At 35.3% G+C, this 18,962-nt stretch overlaps 1 protein-coding gene and 1 long non-coding RNA gene across 5 annotated transcripts; both read right to left on the reverse strand.

The window, feature by feature from the left end:
• Positions 1-632: 632 nt before the first annotated feature.
• On the reverse strand, positions 633-2,950 carry LOC131660132 (uncharacterized). Of its 4 annotated transcripts, none has more exons than XR_009300742.1 (3): positions 2,420-2,950; positions 1,718-1,824; positions 633-1,591 (listed from the first exon to the last, which is right to left on the reverse strand). It is a non-coding gene; the product is annotated as an uncharacterized LOC131660132 (long non-coding RNA). The 4 variants fall into 4 exon arrangements; XR_009300740.1 differs by having other exon boundaries at positions 633-1,627; XR_009300741.1 differs by having other exon boundaries at positions 1,713-1,824.
• A 13,437-nt stretch (positions 2,951-16,387) lies between these two features.
• Positions 16,388-18,751, reverse strand: LOC131660133 (uncharacterized). The gene is made up of 2 exons (XM_058929289.1): positions 17,792-18,751; positions 16,388-17,459 (listed from the first exon to the last, which is right to left on the reverse strand). The coding sequence occupies exons 1-2, from the start codon at positions 18,421-18,423 to the stop codon at positions 16,706-16,708; spliced, it is 1,386 nt and encodes a 461-aa protein (XP_058785272.1). The 5' UTR covers positions 18,424-18,751; the 3' UTR covers positions 16,388-16,705.
• Between the last annotated feature and the right edge of the window lie 211 nt (positions 18,752-18,962).

The raw sequence follows: 18,962 nt of genomic DNA on the forward strand, positions 1-18,962 counted from the left end.
TAAACCGTTTTTCCTTTTAAGCGGAACTACATTAGCTCTGACTTCTCCATTGCACCGAGGAGGTATGTAGGCACAAGGCTTAATGTCTTGCCGAGCTTATTTTAAAAATCAAACAAGAGCAAAAGTGATCTAAGCAAAACTAAGAGCCCATGGATAACCATGGATACAAAGGGTGCTTAAAACCTTCCCTTTGTATAACCAACCCCCCGAACCCAAAATCTGTCAAAAGGTCTTTCCTGTTCTTTTATGCCTTTCCTTTTTTGGATAAAATAAAAGTCGGTGGCGACTCTTGCATAAAATAAAAAAAATAATAAAAAAAAGAGCAAGGAGTCAGTTCGCCTCAAAAAACCGAGTTACAACACTACCATAAAAAAAGTTTATAATTGTCAAAATAAATTTAAAATTTGATACATAAAATTGAGTCTTATAAATTTATCTTAAGTCTAAAGAATGATATACATGAAATATGCATTCTTAAATAAATATCATACAAAGATTATAATAAAATTTATAGTTTTTTATTTTTTTATTTATATGTAAATTAAAATAAATATCATATAAAGAATAAAATAAAATATACACACAATACTTGTTGATTTCTCTAAAGAATTAAAACAATATATATTGGTTAGTAAGATTTTGTAACATAATGCGGTTTGGTTTTGTTTGATTCGGTTTGCAAAATACAAACTGTAAACCGAACCGAACAGTGCGATTCTGTTAGAAAATGGCTCAAACACATCCGACTCAAATGCGGCTTTTTTGCGATTTGGTTCGGTTCGATTTAATTTTGTGGTTTTTAATTGGACCGGTTTGGTTTTGAACACCCCTAACTACAACTGCTCAAATAAATAAATTAACTAACAGTGATAATCAGTTATTGTTTTTTTTATAAGTAAGGATTTCACTAAAACGAGTACTAGGGGTACTCGAACCCGCTTACAAAAGCGCAAAACAGCTCAAAGACGAAAATTACAAACCAAGTGACATCTACTTGAAATAAAACAACGGATTTCTACTAAACTCGTAGAAATTACACTTGGAGTTAGCAATTTTACCGGTAAGCAACCATTTCCATGCCGTGAACTTAATATTCCACAAAAGATCGTCCATGTTACAAATCCCTTCCTTGAATATCACTTCATTTCTTAACTTCCAAATGCCTCACACCACCGCCGCCCAAATAATCCCCTCCTTTCTTCTACTATTACAGAACCTCCTAACACTATTCCCCCATAACATAAAATTTTTCCAAACGCTAGAATCGAACCCCAGCGTCCACCCCAGCCAATGGAACATGTTTCTCCAAACCAGAACAGAGAACAAACAGTAGAAGAGGAGATGATCAAGAGATTCATGAGCATTCAGACAAAAAACACAATTAAAATCAGAATTGGGAACGGAATACCTCGCCTAAGAAGCTGATCTTTAGTTGCAACTCTATCGAGAAAGCACCTCCATATGAAAGCTCTAACTTTTAAAGGCACATCGGTAGTCCACAAATTTCTAAAAGCTTTCTCTATACCGTCGTCCAATTCCTCCACGTCCGCGCTGCCAGCCAATATCTCGTACCCTCCTTTCGAATTATAACCTGAGTCCAGTGGCGAAGCCAGAAAAGTTTTAAAGCCTGGGCAAAAAATTTAAATACCAAAAATTCATTGTATATAATATATAAATAGTCATTAAACAGAAAAAAAGAGATGAACGATAACCTTACGATAGGATGTTAAATAAAATCACGAGGCAAATGTCCTTTCCGAGACTTCTTTACGGTGAATGTTCGAATAATATCAATATCATCAAGTGACTTGAATATCTCCCGCTCTGTGTAACATACCATCAAGTTATTGAACCATACATCGTTGATCTTATTGCGTAATTTATACTTGATAATCTTCATTCCTAAAAAGGCTCTTTCAACGGATGTGTCGACACCGGTAATATCAAAGCTAATTCAATAAGCAGCATCCTTGATCTCAATGTATTCTAACCAAGTATAATTTATACTTGATCTCACTTTAAGAATTCATATTTTTAACAAATCTCTATCCAATATTTAAAAATTCATAAAAACCAAAAACCAAAAAGCAAAAGCACTTAAAAGAATCCATAAAAACCAAAATCACCTAAAAGAATATCAATTAAGCTAAGAAAAAAAACAGTATATAATATAACCACCAAATTATGCAGTAGTGGAATCTATTACTTTTCTCCAAAACCTATACAAGCTGCTAATTCTTTCAATTCTACGGTACCCAGTGGCTGAAACTACAAGCTGCTAATTCTTTCAATTCTAATTCCTTCACCTAAACTACATACTGAAACTACAATTCTAATTCCATCCGTTCTAATTTCTTCACCTAAACATTTAAGTAACTACAAGCTTCAACTGAAAATGCAAATCTTAATAAATACACACCTTGAGCCGAGCTGCCGATGGAAGGAGGCGAGCAAGGAGCAAAAGAGGGAGAGGAGAAGGAAGGAGTCGGTGGGCCTGGGCGGTGGGCGGTGGGCGGTGGACGGTGAGGTGGGCGGTGGCGGCTGGCGAGAAATAGAGGGACGGAGGGAGTTAAGAAGAGCATGAAATTTTCAGATCCATTTCCTCTTCCTTTCTCAGTCGTACGATACAAACCCTTTTCCTCTTTTTTTTTTTTTTAATTTTTTGTTTTTTTAAAAACATTTGGGCTGAAAAAAAAATTGGATTGGGCCCCAGCCTGGGCACTTGCCCACCCTGGCCGGACCCTAACGTCGCCTATGCCTGAGTCAACATCATATCTCCAAAAAGGTCTATCCGGTAAGTCTCTAACCGGCGCAGCCGACTCTATAAGTGAAAACAGAAGCTGCTGTCTATTAACTGCATTACCAACCTGAGAATTGTTATCAAAACCAACCTGAGTTTGTCATTGCGTAACCGATACACCAATTTCAAAATCATATTTTTTTAATTTATTTGACTTATTTTGATGCTTCTAACCATTTATACCCCGTGTTAGTCGCTTACACCAACTTAAATTATCAAAAACTCTTAACAAAAATATATTTTTAAAGCCAAAAAATATATAAAAAACAGTTGTAATTTATAAAATAAAATAAATTAACATTATTATATTTTTGTCATATATTAATAATTTTTTCTGCCTTCACCTTAAAATTATTCTGGATCCGCTTATATATATATAAACCTGCATTTGTCAGCATTTTGAATTTAATAACTACAATTCCTTATTTTCTTTCAACTTGTCTGTTAACCTCCCCTTTTATATTTGGGTTGTATCTACAGCAAATTGACATTGATCCCGTGCCCTAAGGAAACGTAAGAGAAAAATAGCGTTGGACGATAGTACCCATGCACACAAGTACACGTCATTACACCATCACCATTACATTACCAACCTCTCAACAAACACACTGTAGTATCTGTACTGTACCCTCCTCCCTGGCCCAGTCATCTATGAGTCACACATATTTTAATTCATTATGACTTGTAATCATGCATATAATATTATATTAACACTTTCTTTAAATTCATTGGCTGGCCCTCCCTCGTGCATATCAAAGAATCCAAAGTTCTCAAATAGGAGTATATAAAATATAATATGCGTAAAGTGTACGTAATTTGATTTGTTGCCAACTACGCCTTACGGTTTTTGTTAATGTCACGAGAACCCTTCAAAATCCAATGACTTGTGAGTTGTATATGATTATTAATGTGCTTAATTGCTTACTTACTTCCCTTAAAGCACGCCGGGATTATAAATCTGAGTCTGCAACTACACTGCGTTACAGCTATCATCCACATCATTCAAGCATAGCGTGCACGCACGCATTCTTCAACAAGTAATAAACTAATCCTTAATACTCCTTCATCACTCACTCTAACTACAATTTTTTTTGAATTTTTCTTCACCCACCTCCCAACTTTCTTGCCCACTCATGGTGAATTTACCACAATACCCCTTGTTTCGGAAGTTCATTTTTGAAACTGTACTTTTTTTTTAAAAAAAAGGTGATTTCGGAAATGCATCTCCGAAAACGTGTTTTTTTTAATATAAAATATTGATTTCGGAGATGCATCTCCGAAATAAAGTTACATTTTCAGAAAATGTGGTGTTTCGGAAGTTCATCTCCGGACGCACCCCCCTTGGGGAATTCGGAAATGAACTTCCGAAAATATGTCTGGACAGAATAAAATGAAAAACAACAACAATTCGCTTTATTTAATCGGGTGAAGATTACAACGATAATATTACATATAATCAAAGTTACATATTGTTGATCACAGGTAGGTGGGGATGAGTCAACATTTTGATAACATCGTCCGCCGATCTTTGAAGTTTCGCGTCCAACTCGATCGGACCCTTCAAAGAAAATCGGTCGAACGTTGTCCACAAAACCGCCAAATCTTCGTCGTTCTTGATCTCAAAAGGTGTGAACTTAATGCCTCCCTCGTCGTTAAGCGATGGCGAGCGGTACTCGAGCTTGACAACCTTTCGATTCTCGGGATAGCGCAAAAGCGTGTTGAGCGACGGTATCAACTCCGCAAACGGCGTGTCGCGCGAGAAGCGAAATTGGAACGGCATCGGGTAGCCGGTTTCAAAGTAGACGAATGCTAGGTGGGGGTAGGTTTGTGTCATTTGTGTTTTGTGGTGTGGAGAGGATGAAGAAGAGTGTGTATTTATAGACTTATTGGAGCATTGATGGCCTAACAAACCTTATCCTGCCTCAGGGGACATTTCGGAAATGAACTTCCGAAAATAGGCTCCAGACATGTATATTTCGGAAGTTCATTTCCGAATTATGCAGAAACAGACATAAATTTTGCATTTTGTTGATTGCTTAGTGTGTTGTCTAAATTGAAACGCTATCCGGTTTCTTACGCTTCAAATCGGCAAGTATGTTGCGAGGCGCCACTTTGACTATCGTTAGGTCCGATATCACATTCCTCTCTTCGCGGGACAAACGACATGCCATTGGATGCCCGTGTAACTTGACATCCAAGGCATGATTATGCATTCCACAAATCACGGTTAACCGCCACAAATCATCAACCCTCCGAGTGGCACGCAACTTAAAGGGACACCCGCACTTTCTCGACCCCGTGTCCTCGTGTTTTAGCACCCGGTTTGATTGTACATAACTACCACCCCGTTCGCAATTCAAAACAACGAAAGCTTTCCGCCTACTATTTCCGTTGTCCGACCTTAAAATAACAATTGCAAATCCATTTTTGTTAGCTTCCTTCCGAACCCAATCAAGCAATTGTTCGCGATCGCCGAAGCTCCGATCAATTGTAAAATGTTGTCGAACATCGACCGCATTGATCATAGGAGTAACGTCAATAACCGGATCGTTATTAACGTTGAAAATTTCCGGAACTAATACTCCATCGTCTTGCACAATGTTGTCCGGATGCACCATACCTAACAAATGAATAAATTATCAAAAGTTGGCCAAAACTGTTTTTTTTTTACTGCCAGGCCTATTTTCGGAAGTTCATTTCCGAAATATGTTAGGTAACATATTTCGGAAATGAACTTCCGAATTATATCAGTGTTCAGCAGAATTTTGTTGAATCAATGTAGTGAAATAGGGAATGAAATAAGTGATGTTTACCTGAAATTGTAGCTTTTTATGCTCCCTTTAACGTGATCAACGGTTTGAAACTTGACTTTAGGACGAAAAATGGATGGAGATTGATTGGGTTTTGTGGAGGGTTTGGAAAAGTGTTGGAGAAAAATGATGAAATAGTGAAGGAGGGAAATTTGTATATGCAGAAATATTTTCGGAAATGAACTTCCGAAATATTAACGGTTTTGACATCTTCGGAGGTTCATTTCCGAAGACAAAAAAAAATTCAAAAAAAAAAAGCGCTTCGGAAGTTCATTTCCGAAGCAGGGGTAGTTTTGGTTTTTCGCTGGGGGTCACCCCCATAGGGAGGTGGCTAAAGAAAAAATCTTTTTTTTATTAGGAAGCCAGATTAAAATTAATTGCTGCTTTCAATATACAAACACATATCAAGGGATAGTATTAATTCTCTAATCTAAAGTCACCAAGTATCATGGATGACGTGTAGTAGTGTCTGACACATGTTAAATATTTGTATGATATAAATTAATAAAATTAGACAAATATCTCTTTTATCTATTTCGACATTCTTTTATCGTTGTTCAACATTCCATATGGACGATTTAGAAAAATATTTAATAAATAATATTTTTTCTTCAACTCCATTATTTTATTTTTTTGGACAATCTCAAACACATAAAAAGAAGAGTTAAATGTATATCGAAACAATGTTAGTATCATTAAAGAATCAAAGACATTAATTTTGATTAAAACACTTTTAACTTTTTTAATAGTTGATGAGGGATAAGTGAAGCCTAAATACTATTATAGGTCTCCGATTTTTTGATATTATTAATGTCAAAGTGTTTGTGTCGAATTCCATGTTTCATAGATGTAATGTGACTTTGATCTCGTTATGTTAGTGAACAAACTATTGTCACTTGTTATCAAACTTTTCTTTTTTTACTCAAATAAAAGTCTATTAGAAATGTGAGTTAAAAATAATTTAGGTTAAAAATAATTGTCTAAACATAGGTTAAAAATAATTTAAAAATATTTCGAAATATTATATCTTTGTATGAAAGTTTGATAGAGTCTTCACATCATCTATCTTTACTAGAAAAAATATGTTTCATAGTTGTCCTCTTGCTTTCTATCCTGAACTAAAAGATGTTCTTTACAAGGTGGTTGTTGAGTGATAAGTGTCAACTTGTAGTGTTTTTGTATATATAATTTTGAGATACTTATCGTGTTTTTGTTGTATTTCCGTTGAATAATCTCAACTTAGTGTATAAATACTTTAGTTTGTTTATACTCGTGTTTTTATTCATTTATGTACCGACTAATAGTTTTCCATTCATTTTGAAAGTATTTGAGCTAAGTATGGAGCATTGAGGAATAAAGCTCCAAGGAAGCATTTTGGATTAATAAAGAAATAAGATAAAGAAAGAAAGTCAATGGAATGAAGAAAATAAGAAGTGCAGAATGGTGTCGGTCGCTGGGCGAAGCTCTCATTCGTCGGGCAAGCTACTGCTTCTGGTGTGGGTCGTCGGGTGAAGCTCTCCTTCATCGGGCGAGCGTGAAGTTGAAAATTTTTCCCTTCGCTACTGATTGGGTTCGCCTCTTGGTCGTCGGGCGACTGAATAAGGATTCGTTGGTCGAAGCTTCCCTTTGCCGAGCGAACAGAGATATTTTTGCCAACTTATTGATGTGGCGCAGGCTGTGTGGCCTGATTAAAAGGTTTCGTCGGGAAAAACAAATTGCTCGTTGGGCCAAAGCGTCAAGACAAATTTTGTATATATTTCATTTTCATTTCATTTGTTAGGGTTATGTTGTTTGATGGTGATTTTTACTCTCCCAACTTCATCAACCTCATTCCTTTGTTAGATTAGCTTAGGAAACAACTTAGGGTCTTGCATTTGGTGATTCGGAGGTGGATTGTTCATTGACCGACATTGAAAACCTGGAAGATTTGTGGTTTATCTCTCTTTCTCTCTATGTATTTCTCTTAGTTGGGTTTTGTATATGTATTTGATTTTAACTCATGTATATTTGTCGCCCATGGCGTTATATAAAATCTGCTTTACAAATTTTTGTTGATTGTTGTCTTAGATTTTTGTTTTGTGCTCTAGGTTTGGGTTGTTATAGACATACATTGTTAAAATCGTTATCTAGGATGATTATCTGTTAGTTTATGGATTTTAGAGATAGATTTAGAGCTAAAAATCTTTATGGGTGTCGAAGCTTAATGCTTCTGGGTTAGTTGTGTCAGTTGAGAGATCGTCGATACAATTGATATAGATGTCTGATGTGTTGTTGAGGTTGGATGAGAGATCGTCACCGAGATGATATAGTAGTTCTCTCTACTTTGGGTTAGAAATGACTTAGGGTTTTTGAGCAATGATGGATGATACTAACGAGTATTGTAGGTTGAGTATAACTAGTCGATAAGTTTAGGTTTGTGAGAAGTAGATTATATGCAATGCCTAATAAGTTGTTTCTCTATGAGGAATGAATTCTTGTTGTGTCAATATTTAATCTTATGTTTTTATGCTTTAACCATTCAAATCCAAACTCATAACTTCGGAAACTGCTGAACGGTAGTTCAATGCACTGGTCCCTGTGGAGACGATAACTTCCCAAATAAATATTTCCAAAACTTTTGTTGCTTGCCGCTTTACCGCTTCAACATTGAGTTGGGATCAATAGGATCTTGGGTTCTCCTATTACTTTTTCCTTGTTGAATGGTAGTTCAATGCACTGGTCCTTGTGGAGACGATAACTCCCCAAATAAATATTTCTAAAACTTTTGTTGCTTGCCGCTTTACCGCTTCAACATTGAGTTGGGATCAATAGGATCTTGGGTTCTCTTATTACTTTTTCCTTGTTGCATTTTACGGATGGCAAAACCTTAGAATAGGCGGGATTGCGGGTCAAAGGATCATAAGTCCTTGCAGCAACATCACACTTTAGGTTACTTGGCTACAAGGAGAGAAGCATATGGCCCCATCAAAGTATTTGAGATGCGTTGTACAACTCTACACAAGATTATGTGGATCGTAAAGGATATCATATTGAGGAGGAGGGTAAAAAGATGAAGGCTTACGTTAATAAATGTCTATAAGGTTGCATATCAATACTTCACAACAACAATGAAAATGTTTGGGTCATTTGAAGTGACCTCTTTATAATGAAGACATGTTACAGGTTTTGGAGGCTAAATACATGTACAAGCTTCCTCCTCGCATATTAACCATCATATTCTCTACATGTTACCTTGTGGTTGGCGTTGACATTATTCTCAAGAGAATTAAATTGTTCTCCATAGAAGCATCATATGGCAGAGATGGTTTGTGAGTCCAACCATTATTAGACGGGTTATGTGGAGAAGGTTTTGTTGTGGCAAAAAATCTTTTATGTGTAGTCACTCAAGTAGTTAAATTATGACTAAGAAGAAGATGTCTGATGATTTTGGTAGAGTATATAGATTATTCATCCTTGATGTCATTATTAAAGATAGATGGTAGGTGACATACCGCAAGCGCTCGACCTCTGTCGAAGTAGTAAAAAGATTGTCGTTCTTCATAGACCAGTTTGATTACCAAATCCTAATATTCCCATATTTATCTAAGAATATCATTATTTTTTGTTTTGACAATTATTACAATTAGTTTCAACAATTTATAAAATAAAAAAAGATTCAAGACTATGATTCATGTTCTAAAATTACTCAATGGGTTCTAAATTCCAGTTAATTACAAGAAATACGTTTGTAGAAGAAAATATAAAATATCGTAATTCCTATTTTTGTTAATGCATTACCTTGTCATAAACTAACGAGCTACTGCTTTCACAAGTTAGTACGTTCATTTAGAATCCTTTGAAGCCTTTTTGATATTTAAAAAGGTGAATTTTTTCTCAATTAAGATTGAGACACTTTCGTTGCCTCAGGTTTAGTTGTCCAAGTTTTCTAAATCAGGCATAAATCACACCCTTTCAACATGTAATTGATGCCTAAGTCATTCCTACTTTCGTAGTGAATTTAAGCATTTAAAACATAAAATTAAAACAAATATTATTTCTTGTAATTTGAATTTTAGTAGAGAACGTACATGAGGTTTGTCATTCGGACAATCCTCATGTCCCAAATCCTAAATGACTACTCAAGCATGGTAAGGATATAAACATACATGATTTTGAATATAAGCAATGACATGATTAACAAAGTGTGAATCAAGATAAATTATATGTATTAATTACAGTGAAACAAATTACAAAAATACTCCAAACATCAAGAGATAAGTAAAACTTGCAGGGAAAGTAAAAGCAAAAAATTCTAAGTGTTGAATCATAAAAGTAATATGTTGCTTGGTATTATGTTCTAAGTTTTACAAGCATTTATATAGGCCTAAGGCAATTCATTCCGCACTAAAAAACTCTTAATTATGGAGAAAAATGAGTGGGAAGCCCATATGTTGCCAAAGAAAAAGTCAGAACTTGGAATGCCAAAACGGCCACTAGAATATTAATGTCTAACAAAAATTACGGGGTGCCCATAATAATTATTAGAGGAGTAATTTTTATTACTACCTGGTTGTAATATGGGTTGCCTAGCATAGAAAACAAATATTTTTCTCAATGCAAATTACATTTGTAATTATTGTTACACCATGGTTGTAATATACATTGTCATGAGGTATTTTCTTTCATTTTATCTTCTTATATGCTTTTTGCTTTTGGTTTTGATGGATTTTTCATAGAACTTAGATTCACCTTACAATCAATGTTTTCCTAAAATATCAAACAACCAAACAAATCAAAGCAAACAATGCGAAAAAAGTATGACTTAATTCTAGGGGTGATCAAAACCAAACCAACCCAATAGAAAACCGCAAACCAAACCAAACCAAACCGAAACCGCAAAAAACCGCATTTGGTTCGGATTAGTTTGGGTCATCTTTTAACAAAACCGCATGGTTCGGTTTGGTTTGCGGTTTGTATTTTATAAACCGAATCAAACCGCATTATGTTACAACCTAACTTTTACTTAACTCACATCCAACCCAAACTTAAATCTATAATCCTTTAACCTTATGATTACGAACAATTTTTTCATCCTTACACATGATTTAAGTCTCGATCTTCTCAAATCTCTAATAGCATTATCGCGTCTTCTTTGCCACATACATTTTCCCTCTTTTTCTATAATCTCTACTCTCTTATATTCTTTCTTTTTCACCTTCTCATTTTTAGGCAAATGTTCCCTATTTCAGTTTCGTTTTTATCGCACATCTTCTTCTCTAATCTCTCAACTCTTTTGTTTTTTCTTTTTCACCTTCACTAATCTCTCGTATCTTCTATTTTTTTGTTTCATTCTAATAATTTTTATATTGGTTTATACTATTATTTTATGTTTATTATTCCACTTTTGTCTAATTTAATTTTTACATATTAAATAGAAAGTTATTATCTAAATATGACGGGTTTTGTTGTTATTTAATAGTGTATGAATGTCTAAATACAAAGTTTTGTTATCATCTATATGTATATGAATGGTTCAATAAAATATTTCTAAAAAATCGAACCAACCGCACCGAACCAACCCGCATTAGGTTGGTTTGGTTTGGTTCGGATTTTTCTTAAAAGCCAACCGAACCAAACCAAACCGCACGATTTTTTCTCTTGCGGTTCGGATGATTTTTTTCGTCAAAACCGCACCGCGATCACCCCTACTTAATTCGATTGAACAGGTGAGTTTTACCCAACTTAGTAAACACATATGCCTTTTATTGACTTCATGCTCTTTTATTTATTTTTCTATCCCCAACTCAACAACGCATATGCACAAACATAAAAACAATATTATGACAGATCATTAATATGTGAATTTCAAAAAAAAATTGACAAAGCTTCAAAGATTACAAGTCAAGACAGACAAAATTAATATCTAGTCGGGAGGCTTTAGGCGTAAGGATAAGAACGATGGCTAAATATTTCTCAAAATCCTTAAACTTGGGCCTCACATCTCATGAATTTTTCTATTTTTCGTACAATGAATAAATCCAATTTATATTTTTTTCTTCATATTTTAGCATGATTCAATAAAAGAGAAAATTCAACAGCAGTCACATACAAAAACAAGAAATTTCCAAAATCATAAATACTATAAGAAACCCCCATCCAATAATTAAATTGTACAATATCTCAAATGTAAATAGTAAAAGAAAAATGCGAGAGAAAGCTCATAATATTTTATGATGGAGCCAGTGAAAAACGATTTTGACTTTGTTGCTCCGCTTATATCATTTACCCCACTCCTGATCAACATTAGTTGACACGTATCATTTATTCCTACAAAATTAAATTGCACAAATTTGTGGGTTGTCTCCTACACGTTGATTTTTTAAGGTCACTAGCTTGACCATTTGCACCTCTAATTAGGTGCTCCCTCCCTTAAACTTCACCTTAGAACCGCCTCTTGAGTTAGCACTTCAATTTTTTTTATGTTAGGAGATAGGATTTCCTAATAACATGTCATAGGTTTCAGCTTTTCCATTTGCTCTTTCCTTTTTTTGTGCTCTCTACCGAACAAACTTTTAATTCGTCTCTAGGTGGTTCAAAGGGATCCTATTTGGCACATCGATCAATTATGTCAATACTGAAACAAGAGTATTCAAATGAGGGGGTTTTCGTAATTTTGGCCAATTTAAACTCAATCTTCTCGTCCCTTATTTTCAAAGGTGAGATTTCCTTGTTTCATGCTTAATATAATACCACCTGTGGCTAGGAAAGTCATACCTAAAATAATTGGGATTTCATAATACTCCTTAATTTCCATGATCACAAAACCAATGGTTATATACATTTGGTCGATCCTTATTGAAACATATTCTAGTATTCCTATTAGATACTTTATAAATATGTCAGCCAATCATAATGACATTTTGCTGGCCTTTATTTCACTAAAACAAAGGTTTTTTTACATATTGAAAGAGGCATCAGGGTGATGTTTGCACCTAAATCACACATAACTCTCTCAAAAATTGTTGTTCCTATAACGTATGGAATTGTAAAACTCCCTAGGTCCTTCAACTTTAGGACTACCTTGTTTTGGATAACGATGCTATACTTTTCAGTAAGTGCAACATTATCATTATCGTCAAATTTTTGCTTGTTGGATATGATTTCCTTAAGAAACATTGCATACAAAGGCATCTGAGATAGGTCCTCTATGAATGGAATGTTAATGTGGAGTTTTTTTTAACAAATCCACACACTTCTTAAACTGTACTTCTATCTTGGCATTTGCAAGACTTTGTGGAAACGTAATTGGTAGTTTATACAAAGGAGAGTCAACATAGAATTCTTTTTTTCCTCTTATTCAACAACCTCCATTGCGGGTAGTGTTGGCTTACACTATTTAATTTTACCTTTATCCTTTTTAATCACGTCTTCTAGATGATTACCATTTCTCAACATCACATCATTAGCATGGCCTCTCGGGTTTTGTTCGGGCTGTCTCATAACTGTTCCGAGAGGGGAAGATGAAGTTGCTTGTTGTTGAGCCACTTGGGAGATTTGAGTCTCCAACATTTTTATGGGAATCTATATAGTCTAATTTAGATACCAATTGTCTAAGGACTACATTTGTGTGTAGGTTTTTACTTTTGAATTCCCTGTTCTACTTGGTTTGAATGACTACTCCGCAAATTTCACATGTTATCAAAATTTTGAAGCCTTTTTTTTTTCTTATCAAATTTTTGAAGCCTCTTTTTTTAGAGACTTTCTCATTAGGGGCATATTTTCATCCCCATCGGTAGTGGTTTCTCACAATATTCTCTATGAATGCATAAGCATCTACGATCTATTTTTTATCAAAGCTCTGCCAACAACAATGTTTATAGTCATTCTCGTCGAATAGAGAAGACCATTGTAAAATGTATGAATTATTAACCCTTTTCAAGTTTGTGATGGGGAAAAGCTTGAGCATATCATTAAACCTTTCCCAACCGTTAAAGCTTCATTTGATTTAAGACTAAGAAATTTTGCTCGTTGGGAAATATAAGCTTAGAAAATTTTAAGCTTGTTCCATGTCGTAATGGAATTGTAGGGTAAGGACTTCAGCCATGCTCTGGCTTTATCCCTCAGGGAAAATAAAAATAATCTCAGTCGAATTACGACAGGGTCAGCACCACTTATTTTAATGATGTCGCAGAAATCAACAAAATTGGACAAATGCAAATTAGTATCGTGTGTCGGTGAACTAGGGAACAGGTTTTGTTGTACCATAGACAACAAAGAAGGGTTTAGCTCAAAATTGATTGCCTCAATCACTGGGCGCACAATACTTGAGCGTGGCTCCTCATTTAGGTAGCATAATCTTTTAAGGCGTGATCAAGGGCTTCCATCACTAGTAATTGATGTTGTTATTGACGCCTTTCGTAGAAATATAGTTCTATTTTGTTTATCAGATCAGCGAGATTCCCAAGGCTTTTGGTCCTTTGCGTTCAACCAAAAATGCGAATAACTACAAAATAAAAACTAACTAGGGTGTCTTAGTCTTGATGGCGGAACAATAGAATTCAATATAAAAAATGAACCCGGAAAACGGCACCAAAAACATGACACGCCATAAACACGTTATTTATATCAAAGTAATAAAGAGATTGTTGTTTCTCATTTACCAGTTTGATTACAAAGTCCTAATATTCCTATGTTTATATAAGATGATCGTTGATTTTAGTTTTGAAAATTATTACGATTAGTTTTAAAGGGTATTTTCTCTAGGATTGGTCTAATGACCACCCTGTTACGTTTAAGACATGACATACAATATTAATTGCATCCGCCAAAAGTACTTAGGCAAAGTCATTTCGCTTATCATTATGCGAGCCATTTCTTTTAAAATACATTTTTTTGCGCTAAACAACACTGTTTTGTTGCGGAGTTCTCGAACATGAGAAATTATGAATGGTTCTATTTTCATTACAAAAGTTTTCAAACTGATGGGTTTATAAACCCACTGGTATGATCACTACAGAGTATCATAATTTTCAAATCGAAAAGATTTTGGACACTCTTAGCAAATTTAACAAAAACCTTAAAGGTTTCTTCCTTATGGGTTAAGAATAATGTCCAAGTAAATTTAGAATAGTCATCCACAATTACATACCCGCAGTAGTTACCGCCTAAACTTCTTGTCCTTGAAGGGCCAAATAAATCTATATAGAGAAACTCAAGAGGTTTTGAAGTTGAAACAACCTTTTTATATGCTTTAATATTTTAATTTTCAATATTTAAAATTGGACAAGTAACAAAATCCATTTTTACTACCTTTTTAGCTAAAGTATTAGAAGCATTAAAACGCTCATCAACCATAAATGCATGTTGAAATCTAAATCAGATCATTAATATCCTTTTCATTTTATGGAATGGGTTTTCTTTGGAGAAATTTTTTTCTTAAAAGCCACTTAGAGTATCTATATGCATTTCACTAAACGTTTTCAACAATTATTTATAAGAAGGTTTAACTTCATGGTCAAAATTATATACCTCTGAGTCTTCATTTTTCTTATGTGCAATCAAGCATAGGTTGACACATTTATCATCTAAACTTAAACAGGGAGATGAAGAGGAGCTATCAATGTCCTCTTCCTAAGCAATATAGACTTTACGGCCTTTGGCATTTTTGCCCTTCGTATTGTATAATTTCTTATCTTTTACTTATGATGTTTATTAAGACGTGAACACGTCTATTGACATTGACCTAAATTTTCGCATTCAAAGCATGTAACATCCTCTTCCTTTTTTTTTTTTTATGTTCCTTCTTGTGCATATAAGATTTCTTGAAATTAATCATATTTTTGACGGATTGAGCTTATGTTTCCTCATATATCGATTGTAGCGCTTTACGAATAACTCCATCTCTTCTTCTTTAGAAAAATCTTCGTCAGAACTATCACTTTCGTTCTTGATTATTTTTGTCTGGTCTCACTCCATTAATGCTCATCATATCTAATTCTTCTTCTCGACTTTAGTGAGCTCGTAACTCGACTCTGAGAATTCTGACTTGTCAATGCTAACACTGGAACCAAACATGTCATTGAACACAAGTAGTCGAGAGAATGTAATTAAAAAGTAACCGATATTTTTATTTTAATATTGAAAGTTAAAAATAATTATATTTTAAAATAAATATATTTATTAAATGTAACAATTATTATGAACAAAAATAATACTCATGATAACAGGTAATTTTCCTAAGAAAATTGAAGATATTCAAAAATAGGGAGATTATAATTTAAATTATTTATGTTATATTGAAAATGTAAAAATATATATTTTTTAAAATAAATAAATATATATTTATTAAATCTAATAGTTATTATGGAACAAAAGAAATAATATACTAAGAACTTATACATGTGTACTTAGCCTACTTTATTATTAAAAAAATAATTAAAATTATCAAGAAAAATAAGTTGTTAACTTTCAAATAATTGAATACATAAAAATTACTTCCATATTTGAATATAATATTCTATATTTCTTTCCTTTACAAATGTCCTAGAAGAGGTTGGCATTTGCCTTTATTTTTTTCATGCTTTTGATTATGAAACAATGTAAATTTTATGATGCAAGTAAAATAATCCAATAGTGAAAACAACTTATGCATGGTACAACACATGCATCACTTGTGAACTTACTTTTGCTAATTTTAGCAGATCTACCATTGGTTCATACACTAAAAGATAAAACGACACAAAAGTTACTTACAACTTAAGCCTTGGATGACTCAAGGAATCAAAGATACACCACAAAAAACAAAAGAAAAGCACAAAAACACATGAGCTATGAGTCAGTGCAACAGTAGCAATTCTTAAGAAGAAAAAATGTTAAACACAACAAAAGCTTTTCTTGATTTCCCATAATTAACAAAAAAAAAGATAGAAAATCAACGAAAAGCCACACGTGAACCCACCCACAACCCCACTCTAACATAACACACCCATTCCTGTACAGCCTGTAAATTGTTTGTTAGTACTAGTAAAATCAAAATGCCTCACTCAAACTGAACAACCCCATAAAAAATTCAAAAAAGTAAACATAGGGCCAGCAAAAGCATGAAACGACACAGAATTCATCCAAGTAAATCCATTTGCTGACAAAGCTCTTTTCTTAACCGTTGAGAGAATAGCCTGCAAGCATCCACGCTTAAATCAACGGCTGCTGCTAACGCTACAAAAGCCGCAGCATCCTCCGTGCAATTCACGTGAGGCACACTCACCTCCACCGTAGGTTTGCTGCACCTCCCTTCTCCCTCGATACTCGCCGACATAACAAACCCTCTGTACATACAATAAGGCCAAAGCCCGTAACCATAATCACCACTTCCTCTCGGACTACACACCGGAGAAGTCGCACTTCCCGGCGTAGCGCGACCATTCAAACCACCACCTCCTCCACCACCATTTCCACCGCAACGGCTACTCAAATCGAGAACAAATTTTCCACCTTTAGTCAAACTCAACGTTGACTCCGCAATGACTATACCTCCGGCACTCATTCCTCCATTTGTTTCCGGCATAAGCTCGAACCTGTAACCAAGGCCATCGGAACCACCACGCTCACGCCACGCTTCGAGTTTCCCCCAGGGCTTCCATGTACCATCTCCAGGACGTAGAATAAGCCATGAACCGGGGTTAGAGCAACTAACCCGGTCCGAACCGGGTGAAGCAACGAAAGGTGTAACCATTGAAGCAGCTGCTACCGGCGAACCGGAAAGATCGTGAACTGTAATAGACCATCCCTTCCGTTCTTTCCCTGAACGCTCACGTTCACTTCCGAACGAACTTAACCAGCTTCTAGAACTTCCTGCTTCCGATTGCAATGATCTGAAACGAAACGGAATAAATTACCGTCACGTTAACAAACTTCGAAGATACAAACAAAACTCAATTCGCAACAGAAAACGGTTACAGATTGAGAAATTCCGAATCCCTAAAATTGACTCCTAAACCACTTGTAAAATTCAACTAATTCAAATTTTCAACTATAAGATATTTTCAATTTTCAATTCAACTTTAACTTTTCATTTTCACTATCCATAAAGAGTAAAGTAAACAACAAAGTGCGCGAAATGCGTTAACACGGTGAACGCGGGTAATGTCGCTATCTCTACCTAAAACCGTTGTAATGAAATAAGAGGATTGTTGAGTCAATTTACCTTGAACGTTGATTACGGTCACCATTATTGTTTCTGAAACTGAACTTGCACGTGAAAACAGGTTGCGAAATGTTGCCTTGGATCTGAAAAACTTGCGGACTACACTCCGGCTCGCCGTCGAACCGGAAAACAAATCTAGGATCAGGTTCCGCTTTAACATTCAGATGAAACTGTGCAGAAGCGCCTTTCGCATCCTTTCCGACTGTAATCCATCCATTATGAAACACTGTAGCCTTGGTCACAGCTCCGGTGAGATTCAACGGAACAGAGACCTTCCCGAGGAGTCTCCCGGAGTTAACACCACAGGTGGTCCCACTCCGACCAGTGTAGATCGAGATGTTCAGGCAGAGTTTCTTAACGAAAATAGACTTTCCGGCGAGTTTATCGAGATCAGCTTTACTGAGATGGAAAGATGCAGCGATAGGTTGAATCTGTGACTGTGAGTCAGGTGAGTGGTTATCGTGAGGAATGAAAGGAACTTGAGCGGACTGGAGAGGAAAGTTGTTGAGTTTGATTTTGCAGAAACATGGAGAAGACGACGGATGAACGACGGAGCGAGCAGCTTTGGAAGCAACGGGGATTTTGAGGGCGAGATTACCAATGGTGAGACGGACAAAAGGACAAGGATCCATAGCAAAAGAGTTGAGAAAAAAGAAAAAAAGAGAAGTGTTATTAATTGAGGAAATGTAGAAGTAACATGATGTGCAGTGAAAGTGTGAGTTTTGGGTAATGGAAAAGGATGAAGAAATTGAATTGGTTGAAGAGGTGAGAGATTAGAGATATTAGTGATAATAACATAAAAAGGGTAAAGAAAAAAAAAGAGGGTAGGGTGTGATGAGGGTGGAAGACAGCTGGGTACAGCTAGGGGGTGTCGTTAGAGTAGTGGCTGGGGAACCTAAGTTGGCGGTATCTGTTGCTATTGAGTTGAGGTCCCTCTTTCCTGCACTGCACTTTACTGGGCTCCACTCTTTCTTATATTATCAGAATCACCATTCATCCTACTGTTTTACTTAAGATGCAGTCCATTGGATTTTGTTTTTTATTTGAATTCTCGTTATTGCCCTTGGCTTTTTGTAATATTTTTGTTACTGTTAGTAGAGCGTAGGGGTAAAGGTAAGGCAGAATGATACGCATCTGCCACGCCACACGTGGAGGTGCTCTTCATTATGGA

The sequence above is a fragment of the Vicia villosa genome, linkage group LG3, assembly GCF_029867415.1.
Source record: "Vicia villosa cultivar HV-30 ecotype Madison, WI linkage group LG3, Vvil1.0, whole genome shotgun sequence".
Taxonomy (NCBI): domain Eukaryota; kingdom Viridiplantae; phylum Streptophyta; class Magnoliopsida; order Fabales; family Fabaceae; genus Vicia; species Vicia villosa.